This window comes from Callorhinus ursinus, unplaced genomic scaffold (assembly GCF_003265705.2).
Source record: "Callorhinus ursinus isolate GAN/ISIS: 27379988/994484 unplaced genomic scaffold, GSC_fseal_2.0 scaffold21, whole genome shotgun sequence".
NCBI classification, from domain to species: Eukaryota; Metazoa; Chordata; class Mammalia; order Carnivora; family Otariidae; genus Callorhinus; species Callorhinus ursinus.
The window spans coordinates 13,274,030-13,298,033 of NW_027397083.1; the positions used below are offsets into that span (position 1 = coordinate 13,274,030).

General features: G+C 37.9%; 1 protein-coding gene across 7 annotated transcripts in view; it reads right to left on the minus strand.

Moving 5' to 3' along the window:
- The window catches only part of IFTAP (intraflagellar transport associated protein), a 71,692-nt gene that overhangs the window by 45,254 nt on the left and 2,434 nt on the right, over positions 1-24,004 (minus strand). For 6 of the 7 annotated variants that reach the window (XM_073904747.1, XM_073904744.1, XM_025878893.2 and 3 more), the window contains exon 2: positions 9,479-9,634. The exons of the other annotated variant lie outside the window; for it this stretch is intronic. In XM_073904747.1, coding sequence (XP_073760848.1) covers positions 9,479-9,611 — 133 coding nt within the window. In that variant the 5' untranslated portion in view covers positions 9,612-9,634. The remainder of the gene's footprint in view (positions 1-9,478; positions 9,635-24,004) is intronic. 7 annotated transcript variants of the gene reach the window in all.

Genomic DNA, 24,004 nt, shown 5'->3' on the forward strand with positions numbered 1-24,004 from the left:
CTGGGGTGGTAATCCTTATATCAGACAAATTAGATTTTTAAAACAAAGACTGTAATAAGAGATGAAGAAGAACACTATACCCTACTTAAAGGGTCTATCCAACAAAATCTAACAATTGTAAATATCTATGCCCCTAACATGGGAGCAGCCAATTATATAAGGCAATTAATAACAAAAGCAAAGAAACACATTGACAACAATACAATTATACTGGGGGACTTTAACAACCCCCTGACTGAAATGGACAGATCATCTAAGCAAAAGATCAACAAGGAAATAAAGACTTTAAATGACAAACTGGACCAAATGGACTTCACAGATATATTCAGAACATTCCATCCTAAAGCAATGGAATACACATTCTTCTCTAGTGCCCATGGAACATTCTCCAGAATTGATCACATCCTACGTCACAAATCAGGTCTCAACTGGTACCAAAAGATTGGGATCATTCCCTGCATATTTTCAGACCACAATGCTTTGAAACTAGAACTCAATCACAAGAGGAAAGTCGGAAAGAACTCAAATACATGGAGGCTAAAGAGCATCCTACTAAAGAATGAATGGGTCAACCAGGAAATTAAAGAAGAATTAAAAAAATTCATGGAAACCAATGAAAATGAAAACACAACTGTTCAAAATCTTTGGGATACAGCAAAGGCAGTCCTGAGAGGAAAGTATATAGCAATACAAGCCCTTCTCAAGAAACAAGAAAGGTCTCAAATACACAACCTAATCCTACACCTAAAGCAGCTGGAGAAAGAACAGCAAATAAAGCCTAAACCCAGCAGGAGAAGAGAAATAATACAGATCAGAGCAGAAATCAATGAACTAGAAACCAAAAGAACAGCAGAACAGATCAACGAAACTAGGAGCTGGTTCTTTGAAAGAATTAACAAGATTGATAAACCCCTGGCCAGACTGATCAAAAAGAAAAGAGAAATGACCCAAATCAACAAAATCATGAATGAAAGAGGAGAGATCACAACCAACACCAAAGAAATACAAACAATTATAAGAACATATTATGAGCAACTCTATGCCAGCAAATTAGATAACCTGGAAGAAATGGGTGCATTCCTAGAGAGGTATCAACTACCAAAATTGAACCAGGAAGAAACAGAAAACCTGAACAGACCTATAACCCCTAAGGAAATTGAAGCAGTCATCAAAAATCTCCCAACAAACAAAAGCCCAGGGCCAGACGGCTTCCCAGGGGAATTCTTTTTTTTTTTTTTTTAAAGATTTTATTTATTTATTTGAGAGAGAGAGAATGAGAGAGCACGGGAGGGAAGAGGGTTAGAGGGAGAAGCAGACTCCCCGCTGAGCAGGGAGCCCAATGTGGGACTCGATCCTGGGACTCCAGGACCATGACCCGAGCCAAAGGCAGTCGCTTAACCAACTGAGCCACCCAGGCGCCCTTCCCAGGGGAATTCTATCAAACATTTAAAGAAGAATTAATACCTATTCTCCTGAAACTGTTCCGAAAAATAGAAATGGAAGGAAAACTTCCAAACTCGTTTTATGAGGCCACCATTACCTTGATCCCAAAACCAGACAAAGACCCCATCAAAAAGGAGAATTACAGACCAATATCCTTGATGAACATGGATGCAAAAATTCTCACCAAAATACTAGCCAATAGGATCCAACAGCACATTAAAAGGATTATTCACCATGACCAAGTCGGATTTATCCCTGGGCTGCAAAGTTGGTTCAACATCCGCAAATCAATCAACGTGATACAATACATTAACAAAAGAAAGAACAAGAACCATATGATTCTCTCAATAGATGCAGAAAAAGCATTTGACAAAGTACAGCATCCTTTCTTGATCAAAACTCTTCAGAGTATAGGGATAGAGGGTACATACCTCAATATCATAAAAGCCATCTATGAAAAACCTACAGCGAATATCATTCTCAATGGGGAAAAGCTGAGAGCTTTCCCCCTAAGGTCAGGAACGCGACAGGGATGTCCACTATCACCACTGCTATTCAACATACTATTAGAAGTCCTAGCCACAGCAATCAGACAAAAAGAAATAAAAGGCATCCAAATTGGCAAAGAAGAAGTCAAACTCTCACTCTTTGCAGATGATATGATACTTTATGTGGAAAACCCAACAGACTCCACCCCAAAACTGCTGCTAGAACTCATACAGGAATTCAATAAAGTGGCAGGATATAAAATCAATGCACACAAATCAGTGGCATTCCTATACACCAACAACAAGACAGAAGAGAGACAAATCAAGGAGTCGATGCCATTTACAATTGCACCCAAAACCATAAGATACCTAGGAATAAATTTAACCAAAGAGGCAAAGGATCTGTACTCATAAAACTATAAAATACTAATGAAAGAACCTGAAGAAGACACAAAGAAATGGAAAAATGTTCCATGCTCATGGACTGGAAGAACAAACATTGTGAAGATGTCAATGCTACCTAGAGCAATCTACACATTCAATGCAATCCCCATCAAAATACCATCCACTTTTTTCAAAGAAATTGAACAAATAATCCTAAAATTTGTATGGAACCAGAAGAGATCCCGAATACCCAGAGGAATATTGAAAAAGAAAAGCAAAGCTGGTGGCATCACAATTCCGGACTTCCAGCTGTATTACAAAGCTGTCATCATCAAGACAGTATGGTACTGGCACAAAAACAGACACATAGATCAATGGAACAGAATACAGAGCCCAGAAATGGACCCTCAACTCTATGGTCAACTAATCTTTGACAAAACAGGAAAGAATGTCCAATGGAAAAAAGACAGTCTCTTCAACAAATGGTGTTGGGAAAATTGGACAGCCACATGCAGAAGAATGAAACTGGACCATTTCCTTACACCACACACAAAAATAGACTCCAAATGGTTGAAAGACCTAAACGTGAGACAGGAGTCTGTCAAAATCCTAAAGGAGAACACAGGTAGCAACCTCTTCGACCTCAGCCGCAGCAACTTCTTCCTAGAAACATCGCCAAAGGCAAGGGAAGCAAGGGCAAAAAGGAACTATTGGGATTTCATCAAGATAAAAAGCTTTTGCACAGCAAAAGAAACAGTCCACAAAACCAAAAGACAACCGACAGAATGGAAGAAAATATTTGCAAATGACATATCAGATAAAGGGCTAGTATCTAAAATCTATAAAGAACTTATCAAACTCAACACCCAAAGAACAAATGATCCAATCAAGAAATGGGCAGAAGACATGAACAGACATTTTTCCAAAGAAGACATCCAAATGGCCAACAGACATATGAAAAAGTGCTCAACATCACTCGGCATCAGGGAAATCCAAATCAAAACCTCAATGAGATACCACCTCACACCCATCAGAATGGCTAAAATTAACAAGTCAGGAAAGGACAGATGTTGGCGGGGATGCGGAGAAAGGGGAACCCTCCTACACTGTTGGTGGGAATGCAAGCTGGTGCAACCACTCTGGAAAACAGTATGGAGGTTCCTGAAACAGTTGAAAATAGAGCTACCATACGATCCAGCAATTGCACTACTGGGTATTTACCACAAAGATAACAAATGTAGGGATCTGAAGGGGTACGTGCACCCCAAAGTTTATAGCAGCAATGTCCACAATAGCCAAACTGTGGAAAGAGCCAAGATGTCCATCGACAGATGAATGGATAAAGAAGATGTGGTATATATACACAATGGAATCTTATGCAGCCATCAAAAGGAATGAGATCTTACCATTTGCAACAACGTGGAGGGAACTGGAGGGTGTTATGCTGAGTGAAATAAGTCAATCAGAGAAAGACATGTATCATATGACCTCACTGATATGAGGAATTCTTAATCTCAGGAAACAAACTGAGGGTTGCTGGAGTGGTGGGGCGTGGGAGGGATGGGGTGGCTGGGTGATAGACACTGGGGAGGGTATGTGCTATGGTGAGCGCTGTGAATTGTGCAAGACTGTTGAATCACAGATCTGTACTTCTGAAACAAATAATGCAATATATGTTAAGAAAAAAAAAGAAGAAGAAGATAGCAGGAGGGGAAGAATGAAGGGGAGTAAGTCGGAGGGGGAGACGAACCATGAGAGATGATGGACTCTGAAAAACAAACTGAGGATTCTAGAGGGGAAGGGGCTGGGGGGATGGGTTAGCCTGGTGATGGGTATTAAAGAGGGCACATTCTGCGTAGAGCACTGGATGTTATGCACAAACAATGAATCATGGAACACTACATCAAAAACTAATGATGTAATGTATGGTGATTAACATAAAAATAAAAAATTTTTAAAAAAAGTTTTCCAATAACTGAACTGAGTAGCAATATTTTTATTTAAGCTTAAACTAATTAAAATTAAGTGAAATTTAAAACTCAGTGGGCTGCATTAGCCACAAGTCAAGTACTCAACTGCCTGCCACATGGGCTAATGGCTCCAAATTGGACAATGCAGACCTAATGATCACATCATCTGGTAACTGTACATTCCTGAAATTTGCAATGGTGATAAAGCATTGGTGTAGTTCCTTAAAGAACTAAATGTGAATGAAGTAAAAAATATGGATTAAGCTCTCTTATGATTACATAAGATTACTAAAATCTAAGAAAAATTGAAACCTATGTAGAGGTTTTGAAACTCTAAGAGTTTGGAACAATCTCCACCACCAGTTTATAAAGCCACAGGCATTGGTTATTTGTCCTGAATGTTCTACCTCAGGGGGAATTTAATTCTTATATTAACAAGTATGAAGGGAGAGGGAGGTTGAGTTGATGGGATTTTTTTTCAAAGACATGTTGAACGAATAATAAAACACTAAAAGCACAAAATATTGCAAATGAAATGAGAATAGCATAAAGAGAACTAGAAATGAACTCACACATCAAAATCAGAAACTAAAATCTTTGATCTAGATATAAGAAAACAGGTTAAAGTAGATAAATATAGCAGTGTATAGAAAGCTGTTATGTGGTAATATAAAAACCAGTAGAATCACTTGGGAACTGGATCTTACGTGTTTTAAGATTAAAAGAAAAGAATGAAAAACAAAGACTTATCTAACAGTTAATCATAAAATCACAGATTCTTTTTTTAAAAAAAGATTTTATTTATTTATTTGACAGAGAGAGACACAGCGAGAGAGGGAACACAAGCAGGGGGAGTGGGAGAGGGAGAAGCAGGCCCCACTGAGCAGGGAGCCCGCTGCGGGGCTTGATCCCAGGACCCTAGGATCATGACCCGATCCAAAGTCAGACACTCAATGACTGAGCCACCCAGGCACCCCTCAGTAGATTCATTTCAATTTCTAAACTATTTTAAGTTAAACAGTTGGTAAAATGGGTAACTTTAATGAAAATTAATCGTGTAGCCTGAAGAACAAAATCAGAATAACAGTGTGTGTGTGTGTGTGCGTGTGTGTGAGAGTGAGAGAGAGAGAGAGAGAGAGAGAGATTGAGAATTGCGTATAACTACTATAACCACCCGCTAGCGTTTCTACTATATGTAACAAAATGGACTTGAAAAGATTGAATGTCCATTTCTAAGTCACTGCCTTCTTAAATATATAATTTCTGTGTGACAGCAATATGAGCAGTAACTAACACCCTAAAAAATGGGAGCAGATGGCTCCCAAATCAGATCATGTGGTAATCTTGGTGTGGAAGGAAATTAGAAATAACTCTCACCCTTACTAAAACAAGGTTACATTTCCATCTCCACCATATATTATTTTAAAGAATATATGTATTAGTACTAAAAAACAAATGGAAACATGATCCAAAGGACAATCAACAATGGAGGCATTTTTAACATCTTTCAATTTGGCTCTTATCTGTCAAAACTTCCTGCACTCTATTTTATTTATGTCTTAGGACCCAAGGCAAGTTTTGGTTCAGTGGTTACCACAGACTCACCGCAGACATCTTCTCCAATGGGTAGATTTTATTGCCCTCCCCAACCAAGTAGGGGCTGTATGGCCCTCCTATGAGCTCTCACAGAACTGTGCTTTCCTCCATTACAGTACTTATCATACACCAGTAAGTTTTTGTTAACTTATTTATCTTTCCTCCTGGACTATGAGCTTGAAAACACAAACTATATCTTATTTTTGGATTCTGATCACCTAAAACTATACATAGACCATTAGGAGACACAGAATTAATGAACGAATAAATGAATAAATCCATTAACAGAAAATCAAATATGTTTTCACATCTGTGTTTTTATAACTTAAGCACGATAGAAATATGTCAGACAAGGAGAGAAAAGCATGTTTTTCCTTTAGATGGATAGTTTAGAAAGACCTGTAAATTAATCACCTTCACAAAGAAACTAAAATGCCAAAGACTGAAACTTAGCCTCTTATCTTTACCCACAATAATATCAACAATATAATAACATCTTCACCAAATAATGAATAAAACCAAAATCTGCACACTGATTTTCTAATACAAATCTCATGACTTGATCTTACTCTCTTGAACTGATGACACTACTGAGAATTCAATTATAACTGTCTGTTTAAAACAAATAATTAATGTGTCTCTTTAAACATTTTGATAGAACATTGTATTTATTATCAAGTATGTATTTATTATCAAGTGTGTATCATGATTAAAAAAAACAGAATTGCTTTAAAAAAAAAAACAGCAACAATTGATCAACATCAGTGTACTGGAGCGAGAATTTTGCTACAATATTTACAGTTTCCAACGATTTTCTAACAGTCTATAGCAGTGATGTGAATTTCTTTCAATCAGGCTGTAGTTTAATTTTTCCAGGGAAATATTAATAGGAATACTGACCCTTTTAACACTCTTGGAAAGAAAATGAATCCTATAAGCATTCTGGCATATAACTATTATAAAAATAAATAGAACAATCGATTGGGGAAATTGTAATAGACTTGAGAAACCAAACTCACTCAAGGAATGTACATGAGCGTGCGTGGTGATAACCACTTTCACAGAGAGAAGATTCTATGCATCAGCAAAACAACTGAGCCCACCAAGACAAATGAAGGGCTGGAAAGAAGGGGAAAATTTTGAAGAAACAGCCTTCATGTCTTCTGTAAAACAGAGCTAACAACATTCACTTTGATCAGTTCTGGGGGCTATCACTCGATGCCTAGGCTGTCCCTAAGTGCTGTTTGGTTTTTCAGAAAGTACTTAAATGTTTTGGGAGGGGGAGGGGGGACCCAAGGATGCTTACTGATTTAAGACACATTTTTTGCACTCACAGTTCTTTGTGCTTTAAGAGGAATTTTTTCAGGTCATTAGTTTATAATGTGAACTGGCGCCTAGGGATATTTTGAAAGGAGAAAAAAAAAGTGTGCTTGGAGATGCAGTTTATGTGACTTGCATTATCATTTCAGCTCAATTTGGGGCCCAACACTGAACTCGCAATGAAGTCATCACATCTGCAACAGTTTCTTTCTCAGCATGCAGTGACCTTACAGAAATCTGAAAACAGAATATCCCCCTTACCCTCAAAAAAACCTATCAGAACCTCTTTAAAGTACCCAAGTGCTTGCAAGAAGTTCTTACTTTTTGAGTATGCAAACAAAGTCAGCTTTACAAGTAATTTCCAAAATAATCTGGATTATCAAAATGCCAGAATGTATTAATCCTGCTAGTTTTAGCCTTGTTTCCAGCACCCCACCCCAACCATTCACACTGCTCTGTTACGTACAGAGAGCATGGAACAAAATCATTAGGCTCAGAGAAGGCAAACATCTTCCCAAACCCAAGTTCATAGACCAAAAGATGATTTGGTCATTAATCAAGATTAATTTGATCCACATATCCTGTCAAAATAGATCATTCACAGCCCCAAAGTAAACTAGCTATTTCCATTTTAATGGAAATATTAAATATTTTTCCATTAAATATTTCCACTAAATATTTTTCCATTAAGTGTAAACAAAAACACTGAGTGGCTCAGACAGTTAAGCATCTGCCTTCGGCTCGGGTCATGATCCCGGGAACCTGGGATTGAGCCCCTCATCGGGCTCCCGGCTCAGCTGGGAGTCTGCTTCTCCCTCTCCCTCTGCCTCTGCCTGCCACTCCCCGCTACTTGTACTCTCTCTGTCAAATAAAAAATTAAAAATCTTTAAAAAAAAAAAGTCTAAACAAAAACAGTCCACAGTTTAAAAGTGTAAACAAAACAAATATCGATATTCCAACTATCTTGCAAAAGAAACAGGGTAGAATCACTTTTCCTTTTCTTCATTCTAAATACCCTTATTACACATTTGTTAAGGACACATGAGTCATGACTTAAAATCATGAAGTCAAGTATCTTGACAAGTGTCATCACCCCAGGAGATTATGAAACTCCCTGTTCTTAATTGGGTACACATTAGAACCACCAGAGGAATTTTTACAAAATATGGACTCCTGGGCCCCAGCTAAGATTCAGAGGGGGACCCCAGAATCACCATGCTCTAAAATACCCTCCGTGAGTCCAAAGTGCAGTAAGATGGAGAACCAACTGCCTCACAAATGTGGATCAATGACCCACAAAGGACCAAATTGAGAGCAAGCCAGCGGCAGGCCATCTGAAGCAGAACCCAGAACAAAGATTACAAACTCAAATGCCTACAGGAGCCACTTGGGTGAATGAAGCAGGCAAGGTATATGCACACATTTTTAGAATGTGTGAGTGCCATACGGTGTGACAAACAGGGGGCTCACAGGGCAAGGGCTCCCGAGCTCTAGCTGCTATTGCCATCAGGGAAATAAGAAGTAACAGGTCTTCTCTCTTAATCAGAAGAAAAAAAAAAAGTCAATATTTTTATGTAAAATTTCCCAACTTTTAAATGTTGGCTCAATTGAAAAAACACATGACACATAACGAAACACACAACATGGGCCTGGCCTTTAGGCTTTATAGTTTATCACTTCCATCTGAAGGGTTGTTTTCATTCTACAGAAACTCTAGCATCATCGTCATAACAATGACAACAACACAATACCTAGCATTCATTAAGTATTTATGTGTTAGCCACTATGCTCAGAGTTTGACTTGGATTACCTCAATTAACCTTCATCAACCTTTAAGGTACTATTATTACTCCCCTTTACTCAAACCCCTCCCCCAAGACCACCTACCCCAAAAAGTGGCAATGGCAGGATCCAAATGGATGCAGTGAGACTCCATAGCCTATACTACGCTATATTTCTTGAAAGTTTTAAATATGCTTTAAAAAACCTCCACTCTTTGCATTTACAGTTCTTCAAAAATAAAAGAATTATACAAAATGGTTTCTCAGGTCACTTTTAATTCTCAAAAGCAATGGCTCTGACTCCATAATACAACTCTTGGTCATATAAAAATGTTGGTATTTACATGCGTTGGTCTCGAACACCTGATTAGCTGATCAAAAGAAAGAAATGAATGGATGCTTATTGCACAGTCTTTTTGAAAAGGCAGCAAAGACATAAAATCATAATAAAATTCTTTATCTCTACTGCTGTAGAAAGTTTACTTCTCCATTTTACCTTTTGAAAGATGAGTAAAAGTGCTCAGAAATTCTTCATATGTTTGTTCATGGCAATTAACAAACTTATCCAAGACTTCTTCAATTAACTGATCTTCATCCATGATCTCCAATTCTGATATTTGGGCAGGCATTCCTATTCAGGAGGCCACTTTATCTAAGAGACAAAGAAAAACAGGAGCTAGGGAGAGTTGTGCAATGCCAGCCTCCTTGAAAATGCTGCAGAAATCTGCAGAAATTCAGTCTTTCAAGGTGAGATGGGCTTCAAAGGGTATGTCAACCACCCATCCAATGACAATGATAATAGCTAACATATTTTTTTAAAGATTTTATTTACTTATTTGACAGAGAGAGACACAGCGAGAGAGGGAACACAAGCAGGGGGAGTAGGAGAGGGAGAAGCAGACTTCCCGCAGAGCAGGGAGCCCGATGCGGGGCTGGATCCCAGGACCCTGGGATCATGACCTGAGCCGAAGGCAGCCGCTTAACAACTGAGCCACCCAGGCGCCCCGATAATAGCTAATATTTATCAGCTACTTATTTGGCACTTACTATGTATCAAGGGCTGTTCTGAGCATGCTAATGTTAACTTCATAACAATCTGAGCTCAGGTCAGAGCGCTAGTTGGTACAAGTAACAGGTTCTAGAGCCAGATCCTTAGAACCCATGCCTTTAAGCACTTCACTATGTTTTTCACTCTATCCATTGCATGACACTCTGCCCCCACCATGTACTATTGTACTATTGCTGCCAAACAATTGACTTGTCTGTGCTTAAGTACATACAGGGACTAGGAACTCTGAACATTCCAAAGAAACCTTTGGACAGCTCTATCCAAGACCTCTTTTAAATATCTCTACCTGTACACTTCCCCAACTGGTCCCTGAGCCCCTGAGATCATACTGAATCATTTCAATCCTTCTTATACAGGACATCTTTCCAAATATTTGAACAAGCCTATGCTGTCCCGTCTCAATTTTATTTCACTCACTTAAATTTTTTACAAAACCCAGCTCAGAATTCAGTTTCTCTCTGAAGGCTTCAGCCTTCCATCTCCCATCACCACAGGGAGCTGACTGTAATTTCTCTGTGCTGCCCCTGTACTGTGGTTACTGTCCCACCTAACAGATTGTACTGGAAATAGCTGCATACACTTCTGTGTCCTGGTAGACACGAAGCCCATGAATGGCAGGGCCCCCGTCCTTTCATCTTTGTATCCCAAATGTTTAACAGCTTAGGATGTGGCATATACAGCTGGCAGCCAATCGATATGAAGCTGAAATTGCTCATTTGAGCAGGTACGGTAGTCCAACACTGCTAGAAGCTGGCAAAACTTTCAACCAAACTTGCCCACTTATTTCACCTGTGCCTTACATGACATAGCTTCAAGTGTTTCCACCCTCCTGCTCAACCTACCTGGAAAAGGTTTCACACTGCCTGCATCCCCCTTTAAAATATGCCATCCAAAAACAAAGCCAAGACCCCAGATATGGTCTAGATCCAGTGAGACTGGACGGACTCTTACATCCTAAATATGGCACTCCTGCTGTGTAGCTGAAGTGCATTCACATTGCTGGTAGCCTCTTCACACTGTCAGTTCATTTAACAGACTGCTAACTGCCTGTCAGCTAAGACACAATGCCTCCATCCTTGCAGTTTGAACTTTGTTTTCCCTTGTGATATTTCATCTTGTTAAATTCCATTCATTCTGTAGGAAATACCATTCTTGCATAGCTTTGAGAAATTTACTATCTACAGAGAGCAGAAGAGTAATTACTGCCTAAGTAGTCAGTATAATTTGTGGGGGATAAGAAAAAAGAAGGGGGTTCTCCAACAGTGTACAGCAGGAAAAGAAAGCACCAAGCTTCTTCTATTTTTCCAAAACAAGAGTAATATTTTGTTACCTGTTATTAACTTTATTTATTTGGTATTTATCAAAAGTTTGGAAAGACACAAAAATGTTTTCATAAGACGATGCCCAACCTCATTTGGGGGCAAGACCTGATCTGAATTAACATGAAAGTATTTATGGCTTTTATTTATTCTACTCAGTGTGACTACTCATACATTTCCCTGAAGAAATATTAACGGGCTTGCTTTTGAGGTGCTTTCCCAGACCCCACTGGAGATTTTGTCATACGTGGGATTATCCCTGATTACCTTTCTAAACTCCAAAAAATTCTGAATTCTGAAACACATCTGACCCTAAGCGTTTTTAATAAGGAACTGTGAATCTACACACACCTCACAGAATCGCTGAGAATCAAATGGACATACATGGCCCCTCAGAAATGGCAGCCATGATGATCGTGATGGTAACAGATCAGCCTTAGTATTCTGTCCCTTGCCTACACAAAGACCTGCTTTGACAGTGACCCCTCTGACTCTGAAGGCACTGATGTCACCTAAAGATAAACAAGATAAGCCCTCATGCTTTACACCCCTAGATAAAAACAAGGATTGTAGAAGACCGAAAACCACAAGAAATAAAATGGAAATAAAATGAAAATTTTCAATGTAGCTGTAGATGAACTCAAAATGAAAGAAACTATTTCAAACTATTTGTACGTGAAAATTAAATATAGGAAAAAGCATCAGTTGGGGTTTATGCAAATTTACCTGTAACACTGCCAGGCTTCGGCGAGCCAAAGTTTAATAAATTATGCTGCAGTTGCTAGATAAAATAAATAAATTCGAAGGTGGCTATTATTTCACTGTCAGTAGGACATGTACTTAATTACCAGAATGTTCATGTCAATCTGCTTTTCCAGAATTGGACCCCAGCAAAATTCCAGCTCTGAATGACATCAATCTCTTCCTCAAACCATCCTGGGTAATCTACTTCAGCGAGCAAATACCAAACAGAAGCAGCCAGGTTGTGTTTTATATTGCTGTAAATGTCTCCTTGTGGATGCTTTAAAAGTGATAATAGAAATTCTTTTAAACTTCCTTTCCAATTCTCAAAGTGGTATATTTTGAGGTTTTAGCCTTAACACATCTCAGTTTTACCAAAGGGAAATAATTAACAGGCTATGCACAGCATAAATTCAAACTCCTTCAAGGCCTTTAATTTTATTCATGGGGTTATCACAACCCAGGAGAGGAAATGTTTTCATTGACTTTTTAAAAAAAGACTTTTGGAAAATCCAGTTTCTTAAACTGTCATTATTTGAAGAGTTTAACAAATACCCACCTGCAAATTCAGAACTTACCTTATCTATAAAAATACAAATAACCTAATGTTAAAAGTCCCCAGGGACTGACAGAGCAGATAATCATTTACCAGTCAAGTGGTTTATGCAAATCCTAGTGGTTTTCTGGAAGGAAGCAATGCTTTTTCAGTTGCAATTCATGTACATTTGTGTTTTTATCAAGAAGTATTTTTTCTAAAAGAAAAAAAGGGAGAGAGAGAGAGACACTTGCCCATAATAGGGTTCTTTGTTTTGGTTTGGTTTTTCTGTTTTAAGGCTTAGAGCTCTGCATGAAAGACCTAGAACACATTGTGACAATAAGTAAACGTGCAGAATTACTGACCAGTAAATCACACACAACACTTCCACAATCACAGCTGCTAGGAGGAAACACAGGGAGGATGTTTTGCTCTGCTTGGACTACTAAATTTCACAGGAAGACCACAGGCTTGGTTCTCTTCCTCTCTAGTCACTAAGAAATGGAGAGAAAAATCATATAACCTTCCTGGAGTCCTGTTTTCTACCACCAAATAATGAAACAAACACCCAAACCAGTTACTGTTCTGTGCTCTCTGAAAGGATATTATTATGAAATATGGCATGTGGAATTCTCACCATTGATTTAGCACATCTCTGATGTTTATCTTCAGATCTCTGCTTAATGCAACCTACCTAAACAAAATGCAACTTTCAGAGGCAATAGTTAAATCTTCGGAAACAAGTCGCCATGAGCTAGTCTCTCAAAGTGTGTAACCTGCTTTTTAACAGCACAGAGAGTTGTGTGTTGGTAAAAATAGGGTTGTCTTTTTTTAAACTGTGAGGTTTAGGGCGCCTGGGTGGCTCAGTTGGTTAAGTGACTGCCTTCAGCTCAGGTCATGATCCTGGAGTCCCGGGATCGAGTCCCACATCGGGCTCCCTGCTCAGCAGGGAGTCTGCTTCTCCCTCTGACCCTCTTCCCTCTCATGCTCTCTATCTCTCATTCTCTCTCTCTCTCAAATAAATAAATAAAATCTTTAAAAATAAATAAATAAATAAATAAATAAATAAATAAACTGTGAGGTTTACTGCTGATATTCTAAAATAATAACTAACACATTTTTAAAGAGTTGTGCAGAGGCTGTCAAAATCCACTTTCTCAATTGTTCATAGTTCTGCTCAACAAGAATCTCCTGCTATGCTGAATGGTAAGACGGAATATTATCAAAAGAATTCACCTTGCCTCCGGAAATGAAACCATCAACCTTGGTATTTCACAGGATGGGTCTCCTTTTATATTTTGGAAAATGGGCAAATCTCAAAAAGACCAAATTACACGGTAAGTGTACAGATTTACTTATGTGATAGAAGAGACTCAGTATGAACTGATTTCCTCTTCCTTGACTGAACTACACCAATTTTGCATCCTCTAATATTTTTCATGTCTTTTAGATCATATTAAAAAGAAAGAAAGAAATCCGATGACTGAAATTGTCACAGATTCTCAGGGTTGAGAGAAAACTGAAGGTCATCTAGTCCAGTGATAGAGAATAAATGAATAAATGTGGGAAAGACACTTTAGGTAGGTTTTTGTCAAGTAATGACTACTGATGAGGAACAGTAATGTGGTTCTCATATCAAAAGTAGTAAAGACGTGCTTTTGATTATGAATTTCAAGGCATACATGAAGTCAGCAGGAAATTAAGGAAAAGGCAGCAATCTCACCCAGATGGGTATACCCAGGCGTCCAACTACACTCTGTACCCCGTAACATACAAAACACCTTGAGGCAAAGCAAGGCAAAGTGTGTGTGTGTGTGTGTGTGTGTGTGCGCGCGCACACACGCGCGCAGTAACTCTTCTACTGTGTTTTATCAGGATGAGAAAAAAACATACAATTCTAGGGGTGCCTGGGTGGCTCAGTCATTAAGCAGCTGCCTTAGGCTCAGGTCATGATCCCAGGGTCCTGGGATCGAGCCCCGCATCGGGCTCCCTGCTCAGCAGGAAGCCTGCTTCTCCCTCTCCCACTCTCCCTGCTTGTGTTCCCTCTCTGGCTGTCTCTCTCTCTGTCAAATAAATAAAAATCTTAAAAAAAAAACACATACAATTCTAGCGTCAGAGAATACACTGCACTTCAAGTTATAAACTTCTCCCAGTGAACCTTTCCTAACACTTAAAGGCACAAAACTCTTCATTATCACCAAAATGTTGATGGCATAAGCACCTAGACCTCTACATAAAGACTTCCCCAGGGCACCTGGGTGGCTCAGTCAGTTAATTGTCCAACTCTTGATTTCGGCTCAGGTCATGATTTCAGGGTTATGAGATTGAGGCCCACTTAAGATTCTCTCTCTCCTTCTCCCTCTGTCCCTCCAGACTTCCTCTCTCCCTTCTCTCTCTCTCTCCCTCCCACTCTGGAAACAACAACAACAACAAACACCTCCTCTAGGTACACTTCTGCAGTGAATTTTAAAGGAAACCCTTAGAGTTGGGAAAAGCTTGGGGATTACTATTGACTACAGAGCTTACAAAGGCAGAAGCTGTATTGTCAACCACGCAAAGGTCTTAGTAGTAGGCATGTCTCAGCTATATTTTTTTCCTTGACAAAATCTCACCGTGAGGAAAAGAAAAAAAGGAGACACCCATTCTAAAAACTGCATCTAATAAAAAATGTGGGCTAAGTACATGCTTACCATGAATACAGATACCACAAAAGCTGCCTTAAGAGAAACAGATCTAGTTCCTTTCCTAAAGAGGATTATAATCTATGCATTTTATATAGGACTCCATTTTTGGAACAGGAATGACTCTGATGACCCGTGTGGTGATTATTTTTTTTTAAAATAGAGCAATATGGAATAGGGTGAAAGTATTTTTAAATGAAGGCTGTGATAGGAGTAAGAACAATAAAAACATCTCAAGGCAAAATAGTGGATTTTATAAAAGAAGCACAAAAAAATATAGACAATCTTTAGGACATAAGACCAGGGAAAGAGTTCTTAGACTTGACACCAACAGCATGCTCTATAAGAAAAAAAAAAGTGATAAATTAAACCACATCAAAATTCAAAACTTTGTTTTGTGAAAGATCTTGTTAAGAAGAGATCTAGTTAAGATCTTGTTAAGAAGAGGAAAAGAAAAATCAGACTGGGAGAAAATGTTTAAATTACACATACAACACAGGACTAGCAAATAAAACATAAAGAACTCTCAAAACCCAGTATTAAAGAAAAATCCAAATTAAAAAAAACTAAAGACATCAACAGACATTTTACCAAAGAGGGTATATAAATGACAAATAATCTCATGAAAAGATATTCAATATCATTAGCCATTAACGAAATAGATATTAAAACCACAATGAGCTATCACTACACACTCCTCAGAACAGGTGAGAAAAATCATCAGAAAAAATTGTAAGAACATGAAATGCTGGCAAGGATGCAGAAAAACTGGATAACTCATACACTGCTGTGATTCGGCCACTCTGGACAGTAATTTGGCAGTTCCTTTCAAAACTAAAAATGGACTTACAATACACACTAACAACCTTACTCTTGGGTATTTATCCCAGAGAAATAAAGTCTTATTCTCATGCAAAAACTTGTATATGAATGTTCACAGAAGCTTTATTCATAACAGCCAAAAACAGGAAACTACCCAAAAGTCCTTTAACGGGTGAATAGTCAAGCAAACCATGGTACATTCATATCATGGAATACTACTCAGCAATAAAAAAGAAAAACTATTAATTTATGCAATAACTTGGATGAACTTCAAAGAAACTGTGCTTAGTGAAAAAAGCCAGTCTCAAAAAGCTACATACATACTACATGATTCCATTTATGTAACATTCATGAAACAACGTAATTGTAAAGATGGACAACAGACTAATGGTTGCTGGGATTAGGGATGGAGGAGGGGTGGATTCGGATATAAATAGACCATGAGTCTTGCAGTGGTGGTACAGCTGAGTATCTTGACTGTGGTGGTGGTTATACAAGGCTACACATGTGATACAGTTGAACTACACACACACACACACACACACACACACACACACACATCAGTGTATATGTAACTGGTGAAATCTGAATATGTTCTGTGGATTGCACCAATATCAGTTTCCTAATTTTTATATTGTACTACAGATATACAAGACGTTAACACTGCAAAAGGCTGGAACAAGGGTGCATAAAATCTCCCTGTACATTTTTTTTTTTTTTGCAACTTTACTTAAGTCTATCCTGTGATCTATTATAATTATTTCAAAGTTAAAAGTTTAGAAGGGGGGGGGAAAGAACAGGAAAAGAAGGCTAAACCAATTAAGGCAAAAAAGATTTAAGAAAAGAAAATTATCACTAAAAGTTTACCAAGAATGTTGGAACTCATGCATGTTGATTGTTTCCCTCCCCCGCAGAAAGCTCTGGGGGGATGGGAATAACACTAATCTATAAAATTACATGTTTAAGCAGAAACTTTCCTCTTGAAAAATTTGCTTCCCTTTCCGACTCATCCATCCAAGTTACTGTAATGAGGTTTCTTGAGGCTATCATTCATTAAGCCTTGCTGTTCATCAGCAGATTGTTTAAAATCAATTTTATTTCCCCAAAATATACTCTTCCTTCAAGCTGTTTAAGTCAATCCAGAAATGTCTGCATTGACTTACCGAGGCAGGTCAACTGAGTATTAGACTGTTTTCAATTACACAGTTATTAATTCCATTAAACAAAGAAAATGCAAACAGTTAAGCATTCAAACTTCCTCTCCCCACTCACTACCTATTGCTTTTTAAAAAGCAGATTGCCAGTGGACATGGAATCTGGAGGATATACCCACAAGACAAATTTCAGAAAATCTACTGTTTCAGAAATCAGACTTCTTTTTCTCTACCACTTTGGTTTATCCCCTTTGTGGAAAAAGTTAAAGTTATGGATGATCACAAGTGAATACCCTACCTTCACCCCCTACAAGTACATAAAGCTCCTACGAGTACATTAACTCTAGACTAGTACATTTATCAAGAAAAATGTTCAATACATGGGGCGCCTGGGTGGCTCAGTCGTTAAGCGTCTGCCTTCGCCTCAGGTCGTGATCCTGGGGTCCTGGGATCGAGCCCATGTTGGGTTCCCTGCTCTGCGGGAGGCCTGCTTCTCCCTCTCCTGCTCCCCCTGCTTGTGTTCCCTCTCTCGCTGTGTCTCTGTCAAATAAATAAATAAAATATTTTTTAAAAAAAAGATTGTGTTTAAAAAAAAAATACATGTCAATACACGTCTTTCAACCACATTCAAAACTGATCTCCCATCTTCAGAAATGTAATCAACTACATCAGTGAGTTACAGATGGTAACAGTTAAGTCTCTGATGGAACTTTTTTTTTCAAGGATCCTAATAAAGTTGTGAATCCAGTAGAGGCAGTAGAGTTTGAGTCAACTTTATAGCTCTATAATCATGCAACAATATTTCAATCATAAGAGATTTTTTAGCTCAATTGTAATCCCACCTTCACTTGGGATGCAATGTCCTATTAATGCTTATGTTTTCTCTACTGCAGAACAACTGTAACACAAAGGCATTCGCTCTTAATTAAAGTTATCCCCTTCTCTCCAGCTTCCTGAGCCTGTCAGCCACCTGCACAGTGCACAGCACTGTTACAACACCAGAAAGCTTGCTTTAAAGCAAAATCCACACAGCTAGTTAGGAGCAGGTGTAGACAAACCCAACTAAATCAACTCTGCAGAAATTCATTTCTAAGTGTTTCAAAATGCCAGATCTTGCTAATAAAATCGACCTTTTCATTTGACATTCGCTTAAAAGAAATAGGATTTTAAAGATGCATTTCCCAACTATTTTTTACTCTAAATTCCTATGACTGTGGAATAATAAATGAGCTTTAAGAGCCAGTACAGTGCTTTCCCAGCTTCCAATTAATCTCAGCATTTCATTTGCAATTCTGCCTCAATGTATACAACATAACATATATACACCAACATGGCTTCTATATCCAAAGATAGTAACTAAGAAACACCAAATCCCTCCTATAGGGGAAATTTTTTGAAGTGAATTTTTTTTCTAGTACAACATTGTAAATCACCTCTGAAATTTTTCTCCATTTTATTTTACGGCAAAGGGTCCACCTTAAATCACAGAACAATGAAACATAGGAAAATACCAGTCATCCCAGTCAGGTCACCATATTTAATTAATTGCCCTAAATAAAAAGTGACAAGTCATTTGTCATGTTCTTCTCTTCACAATCCATCATACTAACTGTAGATTGCTTCCTTCTATATATTTCCTCTTCCTTCCTCTTTTCCCCTCTTTGCCAGTTTCAGTTGTAGCTCCCATTAGGGGATTCACTCAAGTCAAATATCTCCTTTTCCTATGCTATTTATATTATTTCCTTAAAAATTAGCCACTTATTTAAAAAGTAAAAACTGTCTATTCCTATCAGAATGCTATGAAAAATTGTCACTAACACTTATTAATTCATTAAGCAACCATGTAATTTGTTTCTCCATTTATAAAATGGGGATGGAAATGCTTGAGAGGAACAAAAACAGTCATGGGTTCACACAAGACTGCTTCTCTCCTGCCTCCCCTCAACCCACCATGTATACACACCCCCACAGCTGTGTTACCCTTGTCATGTGGTTTAACTTCTCTGGCCTTAAGCTGTTTGAATGTAAAACTAAAGGGACTGGACTTGAAGCTGTCTACCATCACTGGCATTCTGTTTTTCTCCAATTATGCTTCCTAATTGTTCAATTACTATGTCAGTACAGCCTGATACTTTCATCTCCTGCTGCTAAATAAAAATTATTTTCTTCTGGAATTGCACTGACTTGCATTCTTTAATTATCCACTGTTTTTGGATGTAAGGTAGGAGAAATCAACATATTTCAGTGGAAGTTTGAATCTGATTCTGCCTCAAGGTTTAAGAATGGGCTGAGCAACCTACAATTATTTCTTGGTGAACTTTTAAGAATTTTAAGGGTGAGTGTAAGAAGCATGTAAAGTTGCTTCGTCCTATTACCATGTATGTTCCTTAAAAGCAAGCCCCGTGTCTGTGATAATTTTTCTAATTCTCCAATGCCTCTGAACATAGTGGATGATCAGTAAATACTGTTGATTACTTCACATTTAGTTTCTATGCTGAGCACTTTAGCAGACTAGGATCTTGACTGAGATCACTGCAAGTTCAATGCCCTCCTAATGGTGTGGCAAAGGCTGAGGGCTTTAAAACCCATTTCCAAATGTGTTGCTAATTTCCAACTGCTTTAGGAAACAAATAACCCATTCAGCAAAAAACTGCCTGTTTTCTGATGTTAGTAGTAAAATACAAAGACGAAAATACTTGCCTAAACATACCCATGGTTTCTATGTCACATTTCTTATTTTGCATTTACTGTAGAGATATCCAATATGTCAACTTTATGAGAGCTGTCACTGATGCTGGAATTTCAAGTACTATAATCATTATATAACACCATAAACAGGTTAGGGAAATAATCCAATACTCTTTTGCAGATGAAGAAAAAAATCATCATGGAAGTAACTAGAAGAGATGATGATGCTTTTTTAAAGGATGGGCCAACACTTCAAATGATGAAAACCAGCCAAACAATGGAGCTACTCAACAGTTTTTAAAAAGTCAACCCTGAAAATATATCCTAAAATTTTGCAAAGAATTAAAATAGTCACTTGTACAAATATATTTATAGTAGCATCATCATCAGACAAGATTTACTGAGTACACTCTTCTATACCAGACATTTTATATCCATTAATCCTTACAATAAGGCAGGTATCATCTCTGTTTCAGAGATAAGGAAACTGAAGCTCAAAAGGATCATTTAGCCAGTAAGTGGCAGAACTGAGACTCAAATCCAGACCTGTCTACCTTTGATCGTGCATTCTATCATCTAAGCCACATGGAAATTGATTAAATGAACAACAGTGGTGGATGGTCAGATAAATTATGTTACATTTACTTAATGGAATTTTAGGAAGTTATTAAAAATTACAAAGGTAAAAATAAAATATACAATTTATAGTGTATATGAAATGTTATATTAAAAAGATAAAACAAAATTTAAATGCATTTAAATTATAACCAGGTAAAATGTGTATATATTTGGATAAACACTGTAATAGAGCCAAATCAATAAAAAATTTTATGCTTAGGTGATGGGCTCATGAGTGGTATGTATTTTTCCTGAAGCAAATGTTTTTAATGAATTGTTTTAAAATTAAATCAGCTATAGTAATCAAGAGTGTGGCATTAGTGAAAGAACAGACAGATCAATAGAACAGAACCGAGAGCACTGAAATAGACCCACATAAATACAATCAACTGATCTTTCACAAAGGAGCAAAGGCAAGACAGTACAGCAGACAGTCTTTTCAACAAAAATTCTGGAACAACTGGATCTCCATAGGTAAGAAATGAATCTAGCCACAGACCTACACCCTTCACAAGAATTAGCTCAAGTGGATCACAGACCTAAACAAAAAATTACAAAACCATAAAGTTCATAGTTCATGGGAATGGCAACAACTTTTTAGATATAACACCAAAGGCACAATCCATCAAAGAAATAACTGATAAGATGGCCTTACTAAAATTAAAAACTTCTGCTCTGCCAAAGACACTGACAAGAGAATAAAAAGAAAAGCCATAGACTGGGAGAAAATATTTGCCAGAGACCCATCTGATAAAGGACTGTTAACCAAAATATGCAAAGAATTCTTAAAATTCAACAATAAGAAAACAAACAACCTGATTAAAAAAATGAGCTAAAGCTTTAACAGACACCTGACCAAAGAAGATATACAGATGACAAAAAAAGCATGTGAAGAGACGCTCCACATCATATGTCATCAGGGAAATGCAAACTAAAACAACAGTGAGCTACCACTACACAGCTGTTAGAATGACCAGAATCCAGAACACTGACAAACACCAAATGCTGACAAGGATGTGCAGCAACAGGAACTCTCATTCATTACTTTTACTGGGCACTGAGCACTTTAAAGATATTATCTGACTTAATCATTTTGCAATAATCTTTTGAGGTGATGACTTCTATTATCCCCATTTCAGAGAGAGAGAAACAGAGGCTTAGAGATTAAGATAACTCCACTGGTAAATGGCAGACCTGGCAAAGAAAACAAGGTCAGTTTGACTCCAAAGCCCATTTTCTTAATCATGCTGCTGTGCGGTATTACACCGCAGCTCCTGATATCAAGTTGGTAGGAGGCCTCCAATAATTAGAATGACTTTTGAGAGTTGCGTTAAAGAAAATGAGACCCATGGGGCGCCTGGGTGGCTCAGTCGTTAAGCATCTGCCTTCACCTCAGGTCATGATCCCAGGGTCCTGGGATCAAGCCCTGCATCGGGCTCCCTGCTCAGCGGAGCGCCTGCTTCTCCCTCTCCCTCTCCCCCTGCTTGTGTTCCCTCTCTCCCTGTGTCTCTCTCTATCAAATAAATAGATAAAATCTTAAAAAAAAAAAAAAAGAAAATGAGACTATTGAAGAGCAATTCAAGATCAAAATGACTGGCATTGGTATTAGTGGTCTCTGCTTTAGCAAAAATACTTTACCATTGGATTCTTAATAGTAGTATTTAAGTCATAGCAATTATATTCATTTTCTTCTATATTTTTCTAAAATGTTTTTAATAAATATATAAATCAAGTTTCAGCCAGATTTTTTTTTTTTTTGGTCTTTACAAATAGTGGATTGTGTTTCTATTGTTGATTGGTAAGGAAATAGTTAAATCTTGAGTGTATACCCTGGTGGATATCTCCCTCAACCATCTAAAGACAAGAAAAAAAAAAAGGTCACAGTCAGTTACTCCCGTTAGATCAGTGTTCACTGGAACATCTGTAGGCACATATACACACTCTGTTTACTGTGAGCCTTCCGCTTGCCACGGTCAGAGTGGGCAGTCAGTGAATCCTCCCCAAGTGCTGACATTTAATACCTGGTTTAGCAGCAAAGATTCAGAGAGGGGTGAGCAGCCCCTCTGGCCTTCAGGTAGGTCCAATACCTTCATTTCTACCAAAGCTAAAAGATGGGCACCCACGTTTGTCAACTTTCAGGGAAAGGTGATGCTCCCCTTTAGCAGTATGTTAGTTACAGATGGATTGGGTGTCCGGATGGGGAGGGGATGCTATAAAATTTGGAAACTATAGGGCTTTCTTGTGTCAGGCTGCTGCAAGGATTTAATTCCTGTGGCATCAGAGCCCATGTGTTAATCTTAGTATATAAATGCTTCTCTGGCATAAGTGTCAGAAAAAAGACCTAATCCTGGCTTCAGTGCCAGCAAAAAAAAAAAAAAAAAAAAATCAAATAATGTATGCCTCAAACCTGATTAGCTGTGCAAGATAGCATTAATTCATGCATGGAATGACTGCAATTACATGAGGTTACCTGCTATTTTGGAGCAATCAGGAAAACACGGACAACACTGACCAGTAAGATTTAATGCCTCAGAGTATAGTACCTTTCTTTGGGTGGAAAAGAGTTCAGACACAGGAAACTACAAACCCAGACCTCACACCATTAGTCTTCTTTTGATTCTCAGCTATGTCCTAGCTTCACAGTGAATAAATGAAAACCTCCCTGCTGAGGAATGTTACCATGGGGTTGGGAAAATTGTATAAATTTATTGGTCCTCTATTTCTATCTTTTAAAAAGAATCTTTAATGTGTTGACTTTGAAACTTCCTCCGGTTGAAGAACAGTGTCTTCTTTTTCAAAATTTGCCTTTTTTATCCAGCCTATTTAAAGAAAGTAGATTATTTTAGTTCTAGTATAACCTTTCAAAAACTCTTAAAAATCAAGATGTGACTAATATAAGCATATTAAGACCATGGAAAGTATACAATAGCCTACTCCAGTGAAAACATATTTAAGTTAATAAAGCAAATTTCAAAAACTAAATAAATATGGCAAAATTTGTGAAAACATTTTCAATGTTCCTGTTTATTCTTTAAATACATTAAGTCATCTGGTCATGGTTTAAAATAGGTATTCTAAAAATTAAATGCACAAATACTGGAACTGTATTACAAGATGAGCTAATGCATCCCAACAGTAATAAACCTCACCACTGTTTTTGGGACCCTGCAATCATGAGGTGTACCAAGAGCAGGGCATCAAAGGGAGGACAGGTAAGAAATCTTTAGGGACCCAAACTAAGCTACAAGAAATGGGTAGTATTCCTTATGCCTTGCCTAAGAATATGTGTCTGCTAATCTACAGTAATCATGTTTTCACTTATGAGAAGCCAAATTCCCTATGACAACCTTAAAATGAAGCCAACAGGCTACAATGAAAACTTAAAAAAAAAAAAA